This window comes from Barbus barbus (genome assembly GCF_936440315.1).
Source record: "Barbus barbus genome assembly, chromosome: 25".
In the NCBI taxonomy this organism is placed as follows: domain Eukaryota; kingdom Metazoa; phylum Chordata; class Actinopteri; order Cypriniformes; family Cyprinidae; genus Barbus; species Barbus barbus.
In genome coordinates, this window is record NC_136753.1 from 18,632,980 (window position 1) to 18,656,995 (window position 24,016).

General features: G+C 36.8%; 1 protein-coding gene across 2 annotated transcripts in view; it reads left to right on the forward strand.

Annotated features, from left to right (window-relative positions):
- Positions 1-747: 747 nt before the first annotated feature.
- Positions 748-24,016, forward strand: part of LOC306845472 (low-density lipoprotein receptor-related protein 8-like) — a 164,776-nt gene continuing 141,507 nt past the window's right edge. For both annotated transcript variants that reach the window (XM_079378311.1, XM_079378310.1), the window contains exons 1-2: positions 748-932; positions 1,639-1,758. In XM_079378311.1, coding sequence (XP_079234437.1) covers positions 866-932; positions 1,639-1,758 — 187 coding nt within the window. In that variant the 5' untranslated portion in view covers positions 748-865. The remainder of the gene's footprint in view (positions 933-1,638; positions 1,759-24,016) is intronic.

Here is a 24,016-nt window from a genome sequence, read left to right on the forward strand (position 1 = left end):
AGAGAAAGTAATATCTCAGAAAGAACCCAAGCAGAGGAAGCTGTTTCTAAGAGTCAATTCAATGCATGTGAGAAAAGAGGACAACTGACTGATGGAAATGCCTTCTCAACTGAGAAAAACATTCAGCCTGTTTTTCTCTCTCTTCATCTCTCTCCTTCTTTCATTCTCTTTTTTCACACTTAAGAAGAGGGGACAATTTATCATAGCGCTGCAATTCCGACAGGTTCCTGTTTATAATGCCAGCCAGTTCCTTAAGCTACCATAAAGATGACTAGAATCTAAAATAATGCAATAAACATGAATTAAATAACATAAAATGTAACACAAAACAATCCAATGCACTCAATTAATAGTTAAAAAGGAAGAAACATAACATTTTAGATAATATAAAGAAATATCATAGGTTTTGCAAGGTTATCTGGAAATGACCTCTACATAAATTAATTCCCCTCAAAATATTTACAATTTCTATAATTTCAATTTAATGCAAATTTAAAGTTAATAAGTCCACGTTTTCATTTTACATTAGCATGAGCCCAAAACTTCTAATTTTACATTGTATTTTAAAGTCCATTTCTACTCCACCCTGTCCAAGAATCTGCTGATTTCTTCAGTTGAGTAGACTAATGACACGTAATGCTTGAAAATGCTTTGTATAATTTTTCCACATTAACTCCGCCCATACGTACAAGTCATCACGCATGGCCCCGCCCATCAGCGTTGGCGTCATCAATTCAAACTGGTATCGAAAGCAGAGTGGAGCTTGTGTCGAGTCAGAGCGCAGGCTGCACCGAGAAGGGAGGTACAGACTGTACTGCACGGTCTTTTTATATTTTGTATGAGCACAACGCCTTGATTTGTGAAGATGTGGACGGCTATAGGGAAACTGCTGCTTTTACATATGATACTCGTGGGGTTTCTGCTGGTAAACGGTAAGTGTCTGTTTTACGCTTTCAGTCCGCTGTTACGAATGTAAATGAATGAATGATGCTGTGGAAACACCGGCGCAGTCGCGTGCATCTACTTCCTATAACGAGACAATATTAAAGCGCTATGTAACGTAAATCTCTTTAGGTAGCTTGTATTATAAAGAATTGCAGTCTGATCAAGTACATGTTGTTGTCCTGCCGCTTTCACTGAGGGGTTTATAAGAAGAAAGCGATTTTTCATGTAATAATAGTAGTCTGTACTTCACCATTGAAAGTAACGCATACACACTAGTGCAACTTTACTCCCAATGAATGTGTCTAGTGCATCGTTCAGAGAGATCATTGTTTCAAAACACGTCTCATTTCTCAGACTATATCGTATTTACTGCAGTCTGTCACTGTAAACGTGCACATCGATGCTAAATGTTTTTCTAATGTCTTTACATGGCCCCTATTTTCAGAACTTTCAGAATTTTTAAGTTGTTCAAGTTTTCAATGACTTGTGATGTACAATATGTGAATCTATAATACATTTAGCCTATGTAACATTGTACTTTGTAAGTCACTCAACAGTTTGCTTTGACATCCTTTGTGAATGTTGTGTTACAGTAAAGAAGTAACCAAATATTTAAGGTTGCTCCTTGGTTTAAAAACTTGATCCTTTCCAAAATTTGGACCCTGCATTAACTCAAAACTTGTTGTATGACAGGAAATAATCCGGACTGTGAAAGTGGTCAGTTTCAATGCAAGAACGGCAGGTGTATCCCGACTCCATGGAGATGTGATGATGACGATGACTGCTCGGACAACAGCGACGAGGAGAATTGCCGTGAGTAATCTGAACCTCTTTTTAACAGGTGTCTTTTGTAGCCATGCTGGTATCATCTTTGTTCCTCTTTCGACTGCAGAAATTCTGTTGAAGTAGACCACTTGCTATGTTTTGAAACACAAGAATAAACTTAACGTGATGTTTCTTTGGAACCCTTCCAACTGTCACCATTTGATGCTTTAGGTACCGTCACACTGGATGTTTCACACGTTTTACTTCCCATTTTTGCATATTATGAAGTATGACGTCTTGTGCTGTACACAAATTTTGATTACAGTGTTTGTTTTGCTGCATGGTATTAGTAATGCACAATGCACTTATTGTTTATCTTTTGTGAAGCTGCTTGTAATCACACATTATTATTGTAATTAATAATGGTCACATGTATAAAATGGACATTGCTTTTTAAAGTATGAGAGTGAACGTGTTCTGAGTTTGCGTGGCATTTTAAGTGGCCATATTCTAAGCGTATTATTAGACACAGACATCCAGTTATTAGCTGTAAATGGAAGTAGGACTTTGCAGGAAGGTTGATGCAGTCAGGATTGATTTTTATTTCATGACCTGCTAATGAAAGACAAACATAAAAATCGTAATCAGCAAGTCGAATGACTTAATTGAGATGTAGGCTACAGCAGAGGGGAGCAAGGCGCAACTGGCACAAAATGAAATTATCCCAATGTATTGGTCACGGTATTAATTCCAAATGCAGTAATTATCCTGGTTAGCTGATTAATATGGTAAAGTGGAGGCAATGAATGTTTTTTTTACTTTCAAAACTGATGGAATTAAAACTTAAAAAGCATGACCATAAAGTAACTTCAAGACATAAAATGGTAGTCGCTCAAATCTGCACTGCATTCTGGGCATGTTGATCCAATATAGAAACCCAGAGTTTTAGGCATGTAGGATTATAAAGGTCATACTTGTTGCTTTCGTTCCATGTTTATGAGTGGCGTGTGCTTTTAAAGTTTTCTCAGCTTTACACAAACCATTATGTAGGATTGTTTAGCTACATTTCTAAAGTAAGAGAAAGAGACGTCTGCACCTTGAATTTACACACCTCACTTGCTGCACTACAAAATTGGTAGTCTTTTGATTTTTGCTTATTTAGATGACCCATTTTTGTTAATTATTTTATTTACGTTATATGAAACCACCTGATCCGACTTAAATTATTTTAATTTGTTCCGATTTGATTTGAGAGAAATCATGAAATTATTACGCTCAGAATTTTCCTTGTCATTGCCAACTTTCATTTCCCCAGGTTCAAGTTTGTCGCATGCACCTGGTGTTTTCTTGGCGTCGGTTATGCTCGTTTAAATGGATTCATGCTAAGGTGCCCTATTACACGTGCTACCTCCAGCAGGCAGGGTATCTGTGGGTTTCTCCCCAGGTAGAAGCTCTCTCTTGGGCTGTCAGCGGGCTGAATGCTCCTCTCTCTCCTCTGGATGTTTTCCCGCAGACTTGGACAGACATTGAATTAGAATAATACCTTAAGGATTGTGCTTTGCGCTCCCCTCCCAGACACAACCTACTAGCAGAATTGGCAGGATTCCTCTTTAGTTGCCCATGGAGACAGTAATAGCAACACTTCACGACACATACTGCTCCCTCTCCCTCTCTTTCTGTGTCTCTTTTTTCAGTACCAAATTCTAATCACAGGGCTTTGTGTCTTAAGATGAAGTGGGCTCTTCGGTAGAGACTGGCTTAGTGGCTATTTATGTGTGTCAGGATGGCCTTTAGTCTTAGATTATGAACATCACATGGAGGTTTATTATTATGAAACTAATCAACATCGGTGAAATGTTTTAATAGTACTTTTTAAAACAGTGTGAACTCCAAAAAAATAAACTATAAAGTGTGTTTAGCAGGGTAAATGTACACTGTGGTGTATCATTCATTTGGCAGATAATGATTTTACTTGCGGTTAGTTTTGGGCTTTGATGCAAACAAGAAGAGAATAAGACAATCTGAGCGTGATGATAACCAAAACAAGTGACAGTAATGATTGTACATTTTGGGATAAAAGCCCTGAAAGAGTTTTTCATAATTGTCTTGTACACTACCATTTAAAAATTTGGTGTTTTAAATATTTTTGAAAGAAACCTCTTATGCTCATCAAGGCTGCATTTATTTGATCAAAGATAAACAACACTATTATTGGAAATATTATTTCAGTTGAAAATAACTGTTTTCTGTTTTAATATATTTTAGAATGTAATTTTTAGCAGCCATTTCTCCAGTCTCCTGTGGCACATTATCCTTCAGAATTCTTTTGTAACATTATAAATGTCTTTGCTGTCACTTTTGATCAATTTAATACATAATTTAATACTTAAAATAAGTGTTTTTTTTTCTTCTTTTTTTTTCTTTACTGACCTCAAACGGTAGTGTATTCTGTTCAGTAGATGTTTTGTGGAGCAAGATATGTGTCAAAAATGTGTCAAAGACATGTAATTTTTCAGCTTGTAAGCTTAGGGAAGAAAAGATTCTGAATTGAGTTTTTTTTTTTCTTGTTGTATGCCATGTATTATTTCACAGTGACTTTATTTTCTTTGAAGAAAGACATTATCACACACACAAAAAAAAAAAAAAATGACAGAGGGTGACAAAGAGCTATTTTCTTTTTTCATTTTTGGCTCGGATACACGTTTTTCTCTAACCCGTGTTTCACATACCTTCACCACAAATATAATGAAGCGCCAACGCACAAAATCCTTTTTTTTTTCTCCCAGTCTCTAAAAAAAGAGGTAAAATAGGGCGTATCATACAAGGTCACAGGTCACAGACATAATTAGGTATCCGTCTACCGTGGAATGTTTATTGAATCTGTTGAGATAATGAACCTAACCGCCTGTATCACAGTCATAGCATGTTTAAGAGACACGAGAAATGCCAGAGGGAATAATATGTAGTTTTTATATTAAATGACTGTGCAAGGTTAAAACTAACAAAGCTGGTCTGTGCTAGAAGGGTTATGTATTATGTGTAGCTATTAGACTGAGCTCTTGTATTACGTGTCTAAATGCACTCCTTCTTATTCAATCCACACACACGTAGTACACAAAGAGTGAAGCGGAACCAAATGAGTGAGCAAACACTGCTTCTAGTATAATCATTTCCTGGTGCTGCTCTCCAGGTGTTACAGCACCTTGTGAGGAGGATCTAATTTGTTTACTTTGAGGTAGGAAGTATTCCTCATGGGAATGTGAATGCAGTTTTTTTTGGACGTGCAGGTTAAATAAAAAGTGTTTGATTAAAAAATGAGACCATAAAGTCCAGTGCCAATTAACAGGAAGAAAGGAGAGTTTTAGCGAGAAATCTATATTTTTATGATGTGTACATTCATGATGTCATACTGAGTGAATCACTATGGTCTGACCTGCGTAATTGCAGTGCAGATATAATTTCTGGGAAAAATAAGCAACAACGATTTTAGGATATGTGTTGTCAAACAGGATCAGCAGGTTTATACTTTTTGCATTTCCACATTAAATAATTCAGCCAAAAATTTGTTTTTGGTCATCGTTTACTCACTCTCATCATGACGTTCCATGACTTTCTTTTGTCGAAAACGGACTGAGAAATTGCCAGTATTTTTCACGCAATTACAATGAATTATTACTGCAGCTTAGTTTCAGGCTTCAAAACAGATGCAAAGGCATCATGAATGTGTCATAAAAGCCATAATAAAATATCATAAAAGTTTTTTGAAGCTGTATGATATCTTTGAAAGTTAAACAGACCGCTTGTGTGATTATTCATTCATCACTGGCTGTTAACTGTTGCAAACTGGATCAGCTAAATTCCTGAATGAATCATTCAGACCAGTTTTGTGATCTGGATCGACTGATTCATTCAAAGGATCAAAATGATTAATTCTCAAATTGCTCTGTGTTTCTTTTCTTATGAACTCTTGAATGAACCAAGGAGAGCTAGTGCACATGTCAAGATTTTAAAGGAAATAAGATTTATAGTAAAATTTGTCACATAGACCATTTCTATCATTCTTTCAATTTGGACATTGAGAGCCCTCAGGATATTCTTCATAATTTTGTCTCACAAGAAATTAAAAAGCAAGTCATGTGTGTGAATAAATTAATTTTCATTCTCTGGTGACCGTCGCTAGTGATCAATATCACAATGCTCCTCCAAATCGCTCTGGCAGAGAAATCTTGAGTGACCTTTCTTTGTTTGAAATTATGAAGCATGTGTTGTGTACGAAGGTGAGTTGTAAGCATGTGTGGAAACCCGTTACTGCTGTGGTAATTATTGCTGGCTTTTGTTATTGCCCAAGGGCTTTGTTCAGTTTATATGATCAGAAAACATGCATTAGTGATTTTGAGAGACTGAGCGTGTGTTTGTGATGAAGTGACATGGCGGGAGTGAAGTTATTTTGAAACAAAGACCCAGGTGAGCATGAACTGTCCGTGTGCATAATATAAATCCAATTAGTGTCTCTCCATGTGAGCATTGTGTGTGTGTGTGTGTGTGTGTGTGTAAGAGAGAGAGCAGATATGCCATATCAGTGGGGTTAATTCAGTTCAAGGGCAAGAAGGTCCTGCTTGTGCAAAAACACACTCTTCAAAATACCAAAACAGACGCTTGTTTTTACCCAAGTAGCGCTTATGTCCAAATGATGATGTCTTGTTTGAATGTGCGAACATTCATTAGCGTGAAGCTTTCCTCTTAAAGCTGTCAAGCTTTCAACACTCATGCATACACATTTCTGAAACTTTAGAGAGCATATGGGACCTTTTCCACTTGCATTGCCTCTGTAATGCTGATATATTGTGAAAATGTATTCATTAAGGAAGTTTAATAGAGCAGAGGAGAGCGAGAGAGACCGAAACAAAGAGAGACGACGTACGTGTTTTCGCCTGCATATTGTGGATATTGCCTGGATATTGTGGATAAGCTTTTGGGTGAGTTTCATGAGCTACTTACTGATATGAAATCTTACGTCTCTGTTTGTTCTCTGCGAGTGGGGGTGGGGAATGTGACATACACACAAGGAGAGACAGAAACCGAATAAAGGGAGAGGTGAACAAAGACACTGCCTCCAGCACACTCCGTAGCTGTTGGTGAAGGGCAGCTGAAGTGGTAATAACACACTTTGTTTCATTTATCTATTTTTTTCCCCCCGCATTTTATTCTCGTGATAGATATGTTCCAGGTGGTCTTTGCTCATCAAGGTGTGCAGTACAATCAGCCACAGGCCAGTGATTCGTTTGGAAGGCTGGTAGAAGAGAAGAGAGGATGTTGAAAGAGCTTCTTCTCACACATGGTTCTGACAGACTTTGGTTTTATGTTTCCCACAGGATTTTGGTTTTGCAGTGGGCGGCACTGAATAGGGTGCTACAGTGATGACGGATTTTTGTCCATCATCACTAACCCAGATGTTAGCATCATCCTGGTTCCCAATAGGGGTTTTCCATTTGCTTTTGGATTATGGCTGAAAATAAGATCTGTGACCAACAAAAAAATTAATGATTCCTGCACGACATATTTTGTTCATCATGATAATGCTTACAAATGAACTTTGAACTTTTTCCCAGAAAATCTGAGTTTGAATAGTTTAAAAAGAGTTTAATAGTTTTGAAAGCCTAAGCTTGCCTCCCAAACATTAGTGATCTACCTTAGCAACTGCAATTTTTCTCATACAAGTTTTGCTCTTTCATAACAAAAGACTATGTAGGATCAGTGCCTATGGATAATTTTAATCCCAATCTTATTGAAAAATGTAATAATGCCATGTATTGTTCTCGCAAATAAATTGAGATTCATGCTGTGGATTAAAATATTGTCAGCCAACATTCTCAAATAAACAACATAATGTTATATTTAAACATTCATTCAGGGCATCGTAGTGTCAATAGTAAATAAAGAGTTACAACTGTGAATGTGTTGTAGAAATGTTAGGAACAGTTCTGTTCACTTACACTAATGTTATCACTTGTAATCATTTTCAAATGAGGCTTCTTTCTTTTCAGGCAATGTTTTCAGGCAGCGTTTCCCTCGAATTTTGATTGGCAGTCTTTACAGTTTCAATCGCTTTACGGCATATAAAAATGCTGTGTAATGTCACACTTCATAACAGCGCATGTATAAGTGAAATCCTTTCAATTTTTACCATTTTATGAGTACATTTGACTGAAAATCACATAGAAATCTCTGAGTCTGAGTGAGCAACAATAACCAGGGGAAGTGGAGTTTAGTGAATGGTCAGTTTTTTTTAATACTTATGAATTGCCTTTTTAAACATGACAGTTCTTACCCTCTGTGAATAAATCGGTGACAAATCCAAAATTATTCTATGAAAAATTGTCTGCCCATTGCCCAATTCAGTCTGTTGAATGATTAAAATGATTGTGATTCTCTATCTAATGAATCATTTGAAGAGCATGTTGTACTCTGTGTGTGTTTTAGAGAGTAACAACACAACAGAAAGTATCCAGTCTTTAGTTTTTTTCCACATAGGCTATAAATCACAAGCTCCTTTATATAGTGTGTAGGTATGTACTATTTGTCATGGTGCTACAAACTCCCAAAATCCCAGTTCTTATTTGATCGGACCATGTGCCTGACAGCGTACGTCTATGACCATCTAATCCCTGCAAAGATTAGTAGAATATGTAACCATGACTCTGCTTTATTTACATTTCTGTTATTCGTGCTCTCGCTCGCTTGTCACTTTCCCAATTTTGGCCTGGAATGGAATCCCAAAGGATATTTCAATACCTATTATTCATGAATAAATGATTTTGGCTAATACCCATCTGTGCAGTGACTGACGTTCTCCCGATGTGTGTAAGGCGGCATCAGTGTTTGTGTGTGGTTTTGTGTCACACAGCTTTAGAGATTATTATTCTTCTGAGCTTGTCTACAACTTGGCCAGACTTTTCTCAGTCTCATTTATTCACATGAGTCCTTACCTTTCTCCTCAGTTTTTCTGTACTGTGTCAGCTGTGGTAATCGAGCTGCAGAGTGTCCTAAATCACAGCAGTGCAGCAGGGAGCGATATCTGCTTTAAGTAGCTATGATCCTCTGTTGAGATGAGCATGTTAAACGACTCCCACAGTTGTATTTACGACATGGAGAGTTGGTATATTTTATGGCGCTCTCCTTGCTGAAGGATAGAGAAAGATGTTTGAAGATTTGTTTGTTTTTTTCTGCACTTTTATGCTCTCTGACAGAGGAGGAGAGAGAGAACTCTCTTGACCTCACCTCTCTCCTTTTTTAGCAGGTTGCTTAGACTGTTTGCAATTAGGGATGCTACAGGGGTTGCGATTCTGGCCAATACCAATAAGACTGTGGTTTTTAAAAAATAAATGAAATATAAAAACACTTAATTTTAAAACATTTTAAATGCTACAATGAATACAGCCATCATAATGTTACGGTATAAATAATGTCAACTAATAAATATTAACTTTAAGTGAAATCATTTAAATGTAAAAATAGGGCAATATTGGCTGATAACAAATGTGGTACTGATATGGAGTACCACTATTTGTGATCTTTCAGTGGTTTGATTTTTGGGGGCGATGTTACACATTTCACTAGTTGTGTGTAGATTTCTGTGCCGCTCGCTGAGATTTGTGTGTGTGTGCATGCATGATTTATTCTGCCTTGTGTGGCACAGCGTGGCATCTTTTTTATTGGTGTTTCCTGATTGTCATTCAGTCGTAGGGGAGCAATTCAACTTACTCACACGCAGACCACCTGGTCAGAAAATGTGGAAGTTGCAGTGGTTTACAGGAGATAAGATGGTGAACTGAGAATGTCATGATGACAGTGACAGTTTTGAGATGCATAAAATGAAAAAAAGGGATTGTAGTGAAATGAGGAAAAGGAAGATGTTGATGTTTTTATTCTTATTTATTATGTGCACTGTAAATAAAACAAAGAAAATGTTATTGGTAGTTTCTTAATTAGAATGCTAAATAAATTAAAATATTAATTTAAGCGTAATTTAATATAATATAAAACTAATATAGAATCTTATAGTCAATGAAATAACTTGTGAAATTGTTTCTATAGCCTAATAAGAAGTAAAATGCAGTAAAAACAGTATTTATTTGTTTGTTCACAAACACAGCAAGATGTATTTAATCAGTTTCATTTATAAACATCAATCTAACATAATAAGCAATATTTATGTTCACACAGACACACAAACAGATATGAGATATACATCGTCAAAACCTTTTTAATATTTGAAAATGTCACAAATCATTTGATCATATTTGAATCAGTTCACTTAGACAGTTAAACAAATTGATTCACAAAATGGTCTTAGGGAAACTTAAGGGCAAATAAAAGATGCATAAAAATCTTTGAAGCATGCACAGTGTTGGTTGATTTTATATTACTAACAATATCATAGTAAATCTATCATGAGTATTCGCTGTATCACCCAGCTCCAATATTTAGCCAATCAGCTTTTAAGGATGAGAAGGACCTCAAAAGACTGTTCAAAGTCTCTTTCCCCTTTTTTTTTCTCCTCCTGTATTTTTCGCTGCCCATCCTCCCATTTTCAAAGCCCTTAGTAGTTCCTCAATGTCTCCCTATCTCTTTGACTTGCCAGCACTTTAAGGAGACTGTGCTCAATGCTTCCCATGTCTCCCCTCTCTCTCCCTCCCTCTCTCTCTCTCTCTCTCTCCTTGCCAGCATGGTCTGTGGGACCCATCACCTCCTTTCCGCCTTTTCTTTATTTTCATGTCCGTGTAAGCGTTCCTCCTGTTTGCAAGCACCCTGACACTTCCCCAATAGGCCTGTCTCCATGCAAGATTAGTGTGAGGCCCCAAGTCTCCGGCACAGGCCACACCAGTAATAATGCTATTCGAAATGTGTTTTGCGTGTTTGCATGCTTAACTCTGTGTATACTGTGTCACATTTTCTGTTTAGTCTTGAATAATGCACCCACACAGACCTGGTTATTTTTTATGGTGGAATATGCTTTCAAAACCAAAGTTGAAAGACATACACGGTTGTTGATCTGGTTAAACTGCAAAGTTCTTTTTTTAAGGTTCTTAAGCTAAGCATGCTGCTATAGTTTGACTAGGACAGATTTTATACAAGGATTCCAAGCAGCATAAGTATAGCTGAGCAACATATTGGATGTTCCTAGTAAATCTGTGATGATTTTATTTTCAATAAACCAAAAACTTGAACAGCAGTCAATATTGCACTGATTTTAATGACTAAGCTTTCTAAAAACTCAGTTTTGCTGTAGACTTCTGTGAGCTCTCAATGTGTGTACTTTCAACTAATTGATTCAAAACTATTCAACAGACCAAATGTGTTTCTGTGTGGAATTTTCAACATATTAAAATGTATTAGTATAATTGTTTGAAATGTATAAATGAGTTGTTTATACTAAAACCACTGTCGAAAAACTGACAATATTAAAAGATAATTAATATTATCCCTGTCATAACTGTAACATCATTTGAACCACACAAAGTAGTTTGAATAGATTTGTTTGAACGTTATAGACATAAGTGACAACAGTGCTTATTATTGAGAAACTTGGCGTTTATTTTAGATCGATTTTGATGACACACAATATCTTTTAATGAAAACATTTGTGTTTTTTTTATGGTTTTGTGTGTGTGTCTGTGGACTATGATCACATGTGCATTACACTGGAGAATAAGGCAAGTTCATTCATGTCTTAGTTGATGTCACAGAATCCCATACCCCTCTAGTAATCATCATTTGATCACCTCAGATACATGTTTGGGCAAAAAATTGAGTCCCATCCCAAATGAGTCTATTTAGTATGGAAAAGAGCAGCTCAGACATTCTGCAAAATAACACACAGAGGACTGGAACAACATAAAGGTAAATGATGACAGAATTTAAATTTGTGGTTGAATTAATACTTTAATTGCATGTTCAGTCTAGTGAGCTTTGAGAGCAGAGCCCAGGTGGTGCTTAGCTGCTTTAATGAGTGCAGAGCAGGTCTGTCCACTCCAGCCGGACCTCTCAGCACGACTGCAGAACAAACTTCACAGCTACAGCTAGTCAGTAATGTAGGCTGCACTGCTTCAGTAATTAGATTACGGCCTGTCTGATCTTGCTGAGGTGAGAGCAAACTGATCTGGACGGCAGGTGGGTTTAAAGTTTAGAGAATTGACTAGGCCTATCTGTCTGTTTGTCTGTCTGCATTTTCTAATACATTTATTATATGTCTAGTACATTTATAATCTAATATGTATAAACATTTATTATATGCATGTTTATTTCTATAATTAATTGTAAAATTGACAGCCCTAATACTAACAAATGAAAGCAGGCTGTGATATCAGTGTTTGTCTTTTCCTCTGTGTAGCATATGCTGCATACTGTAGCATATGACCTGATCTTTCAGCACTTATTTCTTAGCTTGCAGCGGTGTGAATATTAATAAAGAGGGTTAAACGCTGAGGTCTTGACTAATGTTCATTTTATTCACCATTTACCTTTCTGTTCTTCCGTTTTTTCAGAGATATGAACTTAGCAAATGAGCAAGAGATTCTGCTGTAATTAACAGTCATCTCCGTTACACTGATTTAATTATTTTCAATTTTACTTCCTCTGGCACTCATAAATATTAACCATTGTACGTTATCTTCCTGTCAGATACCAAACTGTCTAACAACGATGAATTAGTTTTGTAAAGACCTGTGTTTCTGTTCTTTCTTGATTTGTAAGTTGCTAACAACTTTCTCTAGAACTTGTATTGCCCTTTCGACAGTTCTCCTCACCTGCTATATATCATTTCCACAAATATCTCAGCGGCTTACTTTGTAGTTTCAGAAACGAGAGGGGGAAAAAGAAAAGAGCTTGAAGCTTAGGGCATGAAAAGAGCGCAAGGATGGTGTTTGGAAAGCAAATGGAATGGACCGAGGCAAGGCCTTCATCTCTGCAGAAATGTGCCAAACGTCTGTTCGGCCTTCTTTGCGAAGTAACACTAATTTCAGAAAATGAGCTTAACGACCCTTCTAAAAGATTCTTTCATCTGTCCAGCAGAGGAGACTATAATTGCAGGTTTATCAACCAGATTGATTCACTTCGTTCCCCAGTGAATTTAGTACTGATTTGGAGGGTGATGAAGCATATGACAGATGAAACTGGCTGCAAATTGGAGCAAACGAGGTAAATACAGGATAGCTGAAGCCTGAATCTTGATTCAGTGTCATGGACTTTCAATTTGTATGTGTAATTGGGAAGTTAGTGGACTGGATTGGATGGAAGACCATTTATACTGAGGAGTGAGAAATAATAGGTAATTGTGGCAGTTGCAAGATAAAAAGTCACATTATGAGATACAAAGTAGCAGTTACAAAAATAAGTTGCAGTTGTGGGATATAAAGTTACATTACAAGATATAGTCATGTTATGAGATATGAAGTAACGGTTAAGAAACAAAGTTTATGCATGATATAATGTTGCATCGCAAGGTATAAAGTTACATTGTGAGTCATAACATAGCAGTTAGAACAAACAAAGTCACAGCTGCACATGTTATGAGAGTCCCAATTGCAAAAAGCAAAGTTGCAGTTGTGAGGTAGAAATACCTTTCGCATTAGTTGAAAACTAGCTTCCAAAGGATTGAGTGTTTGCTGTTGTTCTTTTGCACACTATTTTCCTATTTAATACTGTAAAGTTGCTTTGACACAATCTATATTGTTAAAAGCGCTATATAAATAAATAAAGGTGACTTGATTTGTAGATACTTTAACCAGATGTTTCACTCAGACTTGTTGTTGTATTGACCTCCTGCTCAATAGTACTGTCGTTGTAGTCATGGATCAGTGGCTTCCACATCATAAAGAGATGTAGTGGACCCAAAGCAATGCCTGATGGGTAATCCTTTCTCCCTGCAAAATGGGACCAGAGATATCAAGAGACAAAATTGCCTAATTGCATTAAATTAATGCAGGGGCTTACAAACCACTTATTGAATTACTATCCGGGGAAGCCATACTCATGATGGCGGCTCTGCTATCTCTGCCGTCAATGCTTTTCTAATGAGATTGATTCTGTTTACTCTCTCCACCCAGATGGTAAACACTGAGATGGCTGAATGTGTGTTTATGTGAATCTAAGCGTCTATGTTCATGCGTCAACGCAAATAGGATATCGGTGAAACACTGGAATAAGTGATGGTTCTAAAGAAGACAAATGATGATGTTGTACCACTGCGATCAGCTGACGTTCAACATTCAAATCATTTAACTGTTGCAGGAGGTGCGTTCTTGGACATTGGACCAGAATGTTTAGGTCAAAAAGGTCAAAAGTGTGAAGTGTCAGATCACATGATTCCCTTTTTGTACAATTTTTTTTTTAGGACAGTTGGAAAAAGACTGCGAGAGAGAGAAAGGAATAAGAATTGTGTTAGGGCACGAGCTTGAATGAATTTGCTTTGTGAGAAGTCGCGGGTCAGGAATGGCTCCTTCTTCTGACATATTAAACTGTCAAAATGTGCCTTTGGGTACAGGAGGCAGGGACTTGTGCATTTGTGTGCGATTTATTTGTGCGTGTGATTTAACAACCGAAGTGTGAGTCAATTCTTCAGAGAGAAGAAAAGCCTAAAGTGTCTAAGAGCGAGACAAAGCACATCAGCGACAGTAGCCGTGAGACAAAGTAAATTATTGAGCGGCCTTTTAAGAGAAGAATACGATTCGGTTAACAACTTCCCAATTGTTCTCAGTGGTGCTCTTAAATGCAGTAACCTTATGGACATGAATCTAGAGAACCCTTTATTTCACTGCACTGCTTCAATACATCATTGATTACAGACTGTGGAGAGTCAGTCTGTAAGAGCCGTGATTGAGACTGTCGCATATAGACTGACACAAAGCATGGTGGACTGGATGTCCTGTTCATTATCTCAGACCACCTGCTGTGTGTAAACTCAACTATTCCCCACACTGAGCTAGTAGATAAAGAGATTTTGGCTGTGCTGATAAAAGTGGAGAATGTCACAGATACAGCAGGGTTGGGATGTATGATGATACCTGGTATCTAATGGTAGAAACGTTTCAACTAGTACCTCTAGTGTATCCACTGTGTATCACTGAAAAAAATCCAAACAGTGTATAACATTAACACACAAATTGATTGATATATAATATTAATAATTAAAATAATCAAATTATTAAAATACACTACTGTTCAAAATTTTGGGGTCGGTAAGATTTTTTTTCGTAATGTTTTTGGAAGAAGTCCTTATGCTCCCCAAAGGTGGATTTATGTCATCAAAAATACAGTAAAAACATAATATTGTGAAATATCAATTAGGGCTGGGCGATATGGCTGAAAACTGTATCACGATATCAGTTTCATATCGGTCGATATTGATAATTATTGATATTGCTTTTAAGGTGGTACATCAAGCCATACTGGCGAGCTGACTTTCTCTTTTATTTACAATTTCCTCGCTCGCTGCGGCACTCATTTTCTGCTTATGAAGAGGAATCCAGCAGACCAGCCAGGTCTGGCTGCAGACGTGCACTCTCAGCCGCGCGTGCGCACTTAGACACGAGACAACGATATGGCGCAACCAAACATGATACTGTTGCATGATTGGCTGTTAGCGTGTCACTCCCTACATTGCTAGGTTACCAGAGAGCGAGTGCCTTTGTTAATGCAACCAAACTTGCTTCGCAACCTTTGTTTTCTTCCGACGAAGAATAAAAAATATTGAACGTTTTATCGAAGACATTTTTTATTGATATCGTTCACGTGTCTATTGCGATACATATCGTTATCGTTTTATCGCCCAGCCCTAATATCAATACTAGTGCAGGGCAATGATTAATCGCATCCAAAATAATTTTTTATGTACATAATATATGTGTGTGTACTGTGTATATTTATTACGTATAAATTCACTCACATGCATGTAGAGTGGTGTGGAAAAAGTGTTCGCCCCCTTCCTGATTTTTTTTTTTTTTGCAAGTTTGTCACACTTTAATGTTTCAGATAATCAAACAAATTTAAATTTTAATCAAAGATAACACAAGTAAACACAACATGCAATTTTTGAATGAATTTTTTTATTATGAAGGGAAAACAAAATCCAAACCCACATGGCCCTGTGTGAAAAAGTGCTTGCCCCCTTAACCTAATAACTGGTTGGGCCACCCTTAGCAGCAACAACTACAATCAAGCGTTTGCGATAACTTGCAATGAGTCTGTTACAGCGCTGTGGAAGAATTTTGGCCCACTCATCTTGGCTAAATTGTTGTAATTCAGCCACATTGGAGGGCTTGAGAGCATGAACCGCCTTTTTAAGGTCATGCCACAGCATCTCAATAGGATTCAGGTCAGGACTTTGACTAGGCCACTCCAAACTCTTCATTTTGTTTTTCTTCAGCCATTCAGAGGTGGATTTGCTGGTGTGTTTTGGATCATTGTCCTGCTGCAGAACCCAAGTTCGCTTCAGCTTGAGGTCACGAACAGATGGCCGGACATTGTCCTTCAGGATTTTTTGGTAGACAGCTGAATTCATGGTTCCATTTATCACAGCAAGTCTTCCAGGTCCTGAAGCAGCAAAACAGCCCCAGACCATCACACTACCACCACCATATTTTACTGCTGGTATGATGTTCTTTTTCTGAAATGCTGTGTTACTCTTACGCCGGATGTAATGGGACACACACACCTTCCAAAAAGTTCAACTTTTGTCTCGTCAGTCCACAGAGTATTTTCCCAAAAGTCTTGGGGATCATCAAGATGTCTTCTGGCAAAACTGAGATGAGCCTTTGTTCTTTTTGCTCAGCAGCGGTTTTCGTCTTGGAACTCTGCCATTCAGGCCATTTTTGCCCAGTCTCTTTTTTATGGTGGAGTCATGAACACTGACCTTAACTGAGGCAAGTGAGGCCTGCAGTTCTTAGATGATGTTGTGGGGTCTTTTGTGACCTCTTGGATGAGTCGTCGCTGTGCTCTTGGGGTAATTTTGGTCGGCTGGCCACTTTTTCACAAAGGGCCATGTGGGTTTGGATTTTGTTTTCCCTTCATTTAAAAACTGCATGTTGTGTTTACTTGTGTTATCTTTGATTTAATATTTAAATTTGTTTGATGATTTGAAACATTAAAGTGTGACAAACATGCAAAAAAGTTAACTTTTTCACACCACTGTATATATTTAAGAAACATGTTATGTTTATATATTAAATATATTTATATCTAATATTCATTTCTATCAATGTAAATATATACATGTAAATATTACAAAATATATACTGTATGTGTGTGTCTTTATATATACATAATAAATATACACAGTACACACACACACAATATATAAACAAACCTTTTTTTTTGGGATGCGATTATTAGGGATTAATCATTGCCCAGCACTAATCAATAAAATTTAAAATATCAGCTTTCTGTTTTAATATATTTTAAAATGTAATTTATTCCTATGATGGCAAAACCAAATTCTCAGCAGCCATTGGCCTTCAGTGTCACATGATCCTTCAGAAATAATTCTAAAGTTCCATTTTGTGTTATTGTCAATGGTGAAATTAGGCTGTATAATATATTTGGCAAAACTCTGATACATGTTTTCAAGAGCATTTATGTAAAAGTCTTTACTGTCCCGTCAATTTTGATCAATTTTATCAAATCTTACTGACTGCAAACATTTGAATGTTAGTGTGTGTGTGTAGTGTGTTCATACTGAAGGCTTCAACTTTCTGAGAGTTTTTTTCTTTTAAATTAGCATTTTTATCAGGCTCCTATGTTTAGGTTCAGTAATTTCACTTTAATGGCAAATAAATGGTTATTAGTCAGTTATTAAATGCCTTATTTTGAAAAGTGTCCAATATTATTTTCATAGGAGCCTGATAACAATGCTCATCTAAAAGAAAAATCTCTGATGGACTTGGAAGTTTTTGCATCTGAAATATTTGTTTATTTATACTGCATTTTAATACAAATTTAAATAAAAAGTTTGCCCATCAAAAAAATACAGTATATTCATCATGACACATGAAGACACCCAGGTCTTATAATCCTTGCTGGATAATTCACCAAACGGCAGAAGATGAATACTAGCTCATATACAGCAGGTTTTTCAGCAAAGCATTGATTAGTAACATGCTAATGTTCAATCTGTCAAAAGTAATTTTGAGTTGAGTCACTGTAAGTAAGGAGTGCTATTTGTGTTGCATGTGAGGGACTGTCCAAAGAGTAGGTAATTTCAGTTCTGTCAGAATAACATTTAATTGCTGAAAATCATTGCGCTGTTTGATGCTTGTTCCTACTCAACTGCAGTATGCAATACATAATACAGTGCATAAACCGTGCTACATTGATAGTTACTGTATCACACTGGTAGTTGCTGTAGCTTAAATTATTGCTGGGCATTTGCATATAGTTTAACTCTGCTCAGCGGTTTTCGCCACTTTGCCTCTGATCACAAAAAAAGACTTTTAGTTGCTTTATCAACAAATAGCTGTAAGTAGGCCTTTTGCAATTCATTATGCAATCACCTAAAATAGCAGTAATTACTGTGCAACAAATTCCATCTAAATAAGGGAATTCTAGGTGAATACAAATATAGCACTTTTTATAGTTTTACTTCCAATATAATTTTGCATTAGCAATTATGTGTTTCTTTGTAAAAGAGTGTGTTTGTACATGCGCGCTGTGTAAGATGTGTGTTTGTCTACTGTAACACTGTATTTATGCTGTAAACTTGATGTTAATAAGCCCTCTGAGATACGCTTCGCCGGGGAGAGATGGACTGAGGAAGAGATTAGAGAGGTTGTTAAAACAGGAGTCTTAAATGGAGGAGTAATGCAAAGATAATTTGATTTACTTTGCTGGATAGCAGTGTCAATATTCAAAGTATAAATATTACAGTGATATTTTGCGCTTGCTCTATGCTTTCTCTCTCTTCCTCTCATCCTCGTCGTTTTCCCACAGACAAATAAGTGGCTTTAAACAAATGAGTGGGACCGAAAAAAGAACAGAGTGGGAAAGGAGCAAATGTGCAGGAGGAGGGTTGAGAGTGGAAATACATCAGGGTCGCTCGTGGGAGGTGCAGGTGCGTTTTTGAGGAGAATGTTTTAAGTGTGTTCATGTTTTCCAGTCAGAGCTATTTTAAACGTAGAGAGCTCTCAGGGTGTGTCTGATGCTTACTCACGCATCAACATAACACACCTGCTACAGGCAGAGATGAAAGGAGAGGGACGTGAAGAGAGAATCGTGAAAGAAAGTGACAAGCAGAAGAAGATCTCTCTTTTCTTGGTTACCTTTGTCGCGTTTTTCCACTCTTATTCCTTCATCGCTTCCTCTCACTCCACCAGCCGTGCACGTCTGTCTCTCTCTTTGGTAACAGCTTACGCTGCATTCTGGGGGTAAGGGGCCAAAATTCCGACGCTCCCATCAAGAAAGGGAGCGTGTGAGAAAAAACGACAGATTAAAGAAAGAGAGGGAAAAAGAAAAGGAAGGAAAAAGAAAAGGAACTCTATTCTCTTTGCTGGTGGTGGACTTGGGATGCATGGCTTCTAGTGACCCAGATACACTCTCCCCATCCCACTATCCACCTGCCAAACACTGCGAGCTTTAGCCAGTCAAAGCAGAGGAAAAGAGAGGATTTGAGTGCTAGTGTGAACGAGTGAGGAGCATTTTTTGAGGAATTTTGTATTTGATTACTCCAACAGCTTAAAAATATGTTAGCAATTACTGTAATTTTAAAACATTTTTAAAATAACAAATGTGACACGCATGCTACCTTTCAGAAATTTGGGGTCAGTAAGAATTTTTAATGTTTTTGAAGTCTCTTTTGCTCACCAAGGCTGCATTTATTGGATAAAAAAAAAAAAAAAAAATGTAATATTGTGAAAGTTTGAAAGAACAGCATTTATATTGTTTTAAAATATTATTTATTATTTTTTTCATAGCAATTTTTTTCCTTTTATACAATTCTTTTTATACCTTTTTATTTTTTTACATTTTAAAAAATATTTTTATAACAATGTAAACGTCTTTACTGTCACATTCGATTGATTTAATGCAATAAAAGTTTTGCTGAAGCTGTAATTTTTTTTTTTTAAATAAAATTAAAAATTTAATTAATTAATTAAAAAGTACTTATGCCAAACATTTGAATGGTAGTGTATTACATTACCCTTAACAGTTCCAAAATAAGCTAACTTTAGCATCTCATGCTCTTCTAACTTCTAATAATCTGAGCATTAATAAAAGCATCAATGTTTAAATCTACTGTATTTCACATGTTCCTTTTCAGAAGAAGAAGTGGTGCGAGTTTTAGCCTGTTAGCAGCAGTGCCTGTTGTTGAGAGAATGCACTCTGCCAGCACAGCACAGAGGTCACAGGGACAAAGATACTGGTTTGTCAAATTGATAAGTGACCAAGTTTCTTGCAGCACATCAAATTGTCTTTCACAATAAAAACAGATTCACAACTTGGTTTAAATTCATGACATAACAAGAATAAAGTAAGAATGAAAATCGCTGCATGTAAATGCATCTCCTATCACTTCACTGTCACACATCCACATCGCTGTCCAGTGAATCCATATCAGAGATCAATGTGGAAAGCCTTTCATTGTTGCCTTTGGTAGGCAAAACAAAATTAATTTGCAATATTAGTGTTTTACTAGTCAACTAATTAGTTGCAGAACGAGCACTCATCTATTACTTGTGCATTTCCCTAGTGTATATGCTTGTGTGATGCTCTGGGCCAGTGAATTAGTTTTTTTTTTTGTACTTTGTGTGTTTGTGAGTGTGTCTGCCCACGCACACCCGCTTGTATGCAAATGCTTGGAACATGGAAAAGCCTACTCTCATCCGTACCTTCTGTCTTTCCATCTGTTTGATTTCTGATGTGTGTGTGTGTGTAAGTATTTATCTTGGCTGTAAGCTTGTGTGTGTATATGTGTTGCAGCCAGCATTAAGTATTTTACTCCTTTCAGTTAATTATATACAATTATAGGCATTCCAATCAAAGGTGTTAATCATTGATTATGTATGTTTACCTTGATGTCTCACTACTTCACCAACATTACCTGAATGTTTATTACCTCACTTTAAAATAATGGTTTGTTGTTGTTGTTATTACAGAGCCAAGTATATTACTTTTTCAAGTTTATTATGTACAATTATAGATATTCCAACACACATAATGTGTTATTTAATGATTTTTGTTTGATAGCACACTTATTAATAAACATTACTGACATTTACAGATAGATTGCTAATTATTAATATTACTACTACTAATTTGTCATTGTTTGCACTACCTTTGTTTTCTCATGTGGATTAATGCATTCTGCTGTTTTATTCCAATCCCTAAACCAGTTTAGATAAAAACATCTACTAATTGAATAAATATATGCCATAATAAATAATAGTGAGCTTTACATATACAATACAATAGTGAGCTTTCTTTCTTTTCTTTCTTTCTTTCTTTCTTTCTTTCTTTCTTTCGTAATGAAAAAAGCTAAATAAAAAGAACATTATTCAGATATTGAAAACACATTGTATTGGGATATTGGCTGACATAGTGTGTTTTGACATAGTGCAAGCTGTACTGAGACTTTTTCTCACGCACTGCCCACACCATCTCCTCTTCCTTCTTTCCTCGCTTGTCCATCTGTCATACTGTGAAGAAGAGACAGAAACATTCAGATTCAGCACACAGTTGGTTTAATCAGCTATTTCCCCACCTTAAGAGGTGTGTGTGTGTGTGTGTGTGTGAGATTATGTGCGTGTGGCATCCTGTGCGATTGGAAAGCATAGAGTTCACTCATACATCTCAGGCTGACGTCCTGCTGCATTCAGTTGAGAGGGTACTGCACTGCCGACCACAGCAGAGAAATGTAGCATATAATTACTGTTCAGACTCACACTATTGGTTTTACCTGCACAAGCAAAGGTTATAAGCTTCAAGAGAGTTGAAAAACAAGGGATTTAAGAATAGTCCTAATAGTTCTTCATAATCATCACAGCGATGCAGGTATACAAACACTCCAAATATGTATTCAGCTTTGTGGATTTCTGTGTATGTCCATAACCGCCCCCCCTCACACTCACACACACACACACGCACATTTTCTAAGCAAAGGCTTGTGTCCAACATGTAATGCCCAGTAATCCCAGCTCCATAGTGATTAGTGGCCAATTACCCATTTATACTCTATATCTTGTCTCTCTTGGAGGATTGAGAGCATTAGCCGATCATTTGGCTGCTGTTTCTGCTCTGGGTGGAGTCTGTAGACGAGCTAAAGGACAAGGCTCTGGGTAGGTGCCCAGAGTTTAATTATTCATAGAGGAGGAGAATGCAAATGATTAGGCTTCTTTCCAATTTAACAGACATCCACTGACACTGATGGGTCAATGACTTGACCCTCATTTTTGGTCCTATCTATTAATTTGCTCAAAAATACAATAACCGTGCAATCAGTACATACAATGATACAACTATTCTGGTATCATTAGAATGGAAAAAACATTTTGTTTTTTGTAAAATACCTTAGTATAAGCATAATCTTTTATTATTACTTCTTAAAAATATAGCATTATATTATATTGTTATTTTGTATTATATTAATGTTCTAACAAAACTGTCACTGTTTATTAATATTATATTATATGTATACATGTATATACATACAGTGCTGCTTGAAAGTTTGTGAATCCCTTGCAGAATCTGTGAAAATGTAATTTTAACAAAATAAGAGAGATCATACAAAATGCATGTTATTTTTTTGTTTAGCAATGTCCTGAGTAAGATATTTTACATAAAAGATGATTACATTTAGTCCACAAGACAAAGAATAGCTGAAATTATTAAAATAATCCCATTCAAAAGTTTGTGTGTGGTTACCTGGATGATCCACGACTGTTTTTGTTTTTTTTTTTTTTTGTTTTTTTTTATGGTTGTTCATGTGTCCTTTTTGTTTGTTCTGAGCAGTTAAACTGAGCACTGTTCTTCAGAAAAATCCTCCTTGTCCTGCGGAATCTTCAGTTTTCCAGCATCTTTTGCATATTTGAACCCAGTAGTGACTGTATGATTTTGAGATCCAACTGAGGGACTCAAACACAACTATTAAAAGAGGTTCAAACATTCACTGATGCTCCAGAAGGAAACACGATGCATTAAGAGCCGGGGGATGAAAACTTTTAAACAGGATGAAGATGTCCTTATTTTGTAGAAATATAATTTTTTTTTCATTTAGTACTGCCCTACGGAAGCAACAGAAGATACTTGCATGTTTCCCGGAAAACAAATTAAGTACAATTTACCTTGATCTTCAAATTCAAAATAATTTTTTTATTTTTTATATATATATATATATAATTATTATTATTATTTTTTTTTTATTATTATTATTCTGCAAAATCAGTAGAGCTGTGTTGTTGAAGTGTCATTTGTATGTTTGACTGTCAGAAGGTGTGGTAGACCCATTTGCATGGGGTGTTGTTGCTCTCCAGAGTCTTGCTTTAATTTGGCTCACTAAAAGTTTTTCCCCACATTGCCAACTCTACAAATGTCAGTCTTATTGCCAGATCAGTTCCAAGCGGTCTCTGTGGTCCAGTTTGCATTCAGACTCATACTCTCTCTCTACTCACTCCTCATTGGCTCGCTCACCCTCTCACGCCAGCGCTTGGCAGATGTAGGTGTGAACACTGCCAGACAAAGCGGAGGCTGAACCTGTGGCTTGCTCGCTTAGAAGATTGTGTTTGACTCATCCATGCATGTCACCATAACCAGACAAGACAAACCGCCAACTTCCTGAACCACCTCGGCTGTTATCCTCCCAGCTCTGACTTTCCTTCCTTCTTTGTCTCTCTCAGTTTGATCGCTCACTCATTACGTCGTAATCTTGCAGAGGCTCCTTTGTGCCATCCTTGCCTCATTGTGCTGGATCGATGTGTCACGAACGGCCTTATTATGTCTCCTCAGCCCCCATGTCATCAGCTGAATGAATCCTGAGTTAATGAACGTCCCTAGTCTTTAAGGTGAATTTATTAATGCTGTGTGTCTGCATGTGATCAGTGTGACATTGAGGGTTTGAGTTTAGTTTTAAATTGGCAAAGTCATTTCTTTGCTACCTGTCTGTCTGTATTTCTGTTGTTTGCTATTTTGCTTGTTCTCTCTTTCGTTTTCTTTGTTGTTCTATCTTACTGTCTGTTGTTTGCTCAACCAATTGTTCAATGTCATTTTCATCTGTCTGTCGTACATTCTGTTGTTCTATCTACCTGTTTCGTTCTGTCTGTCATTT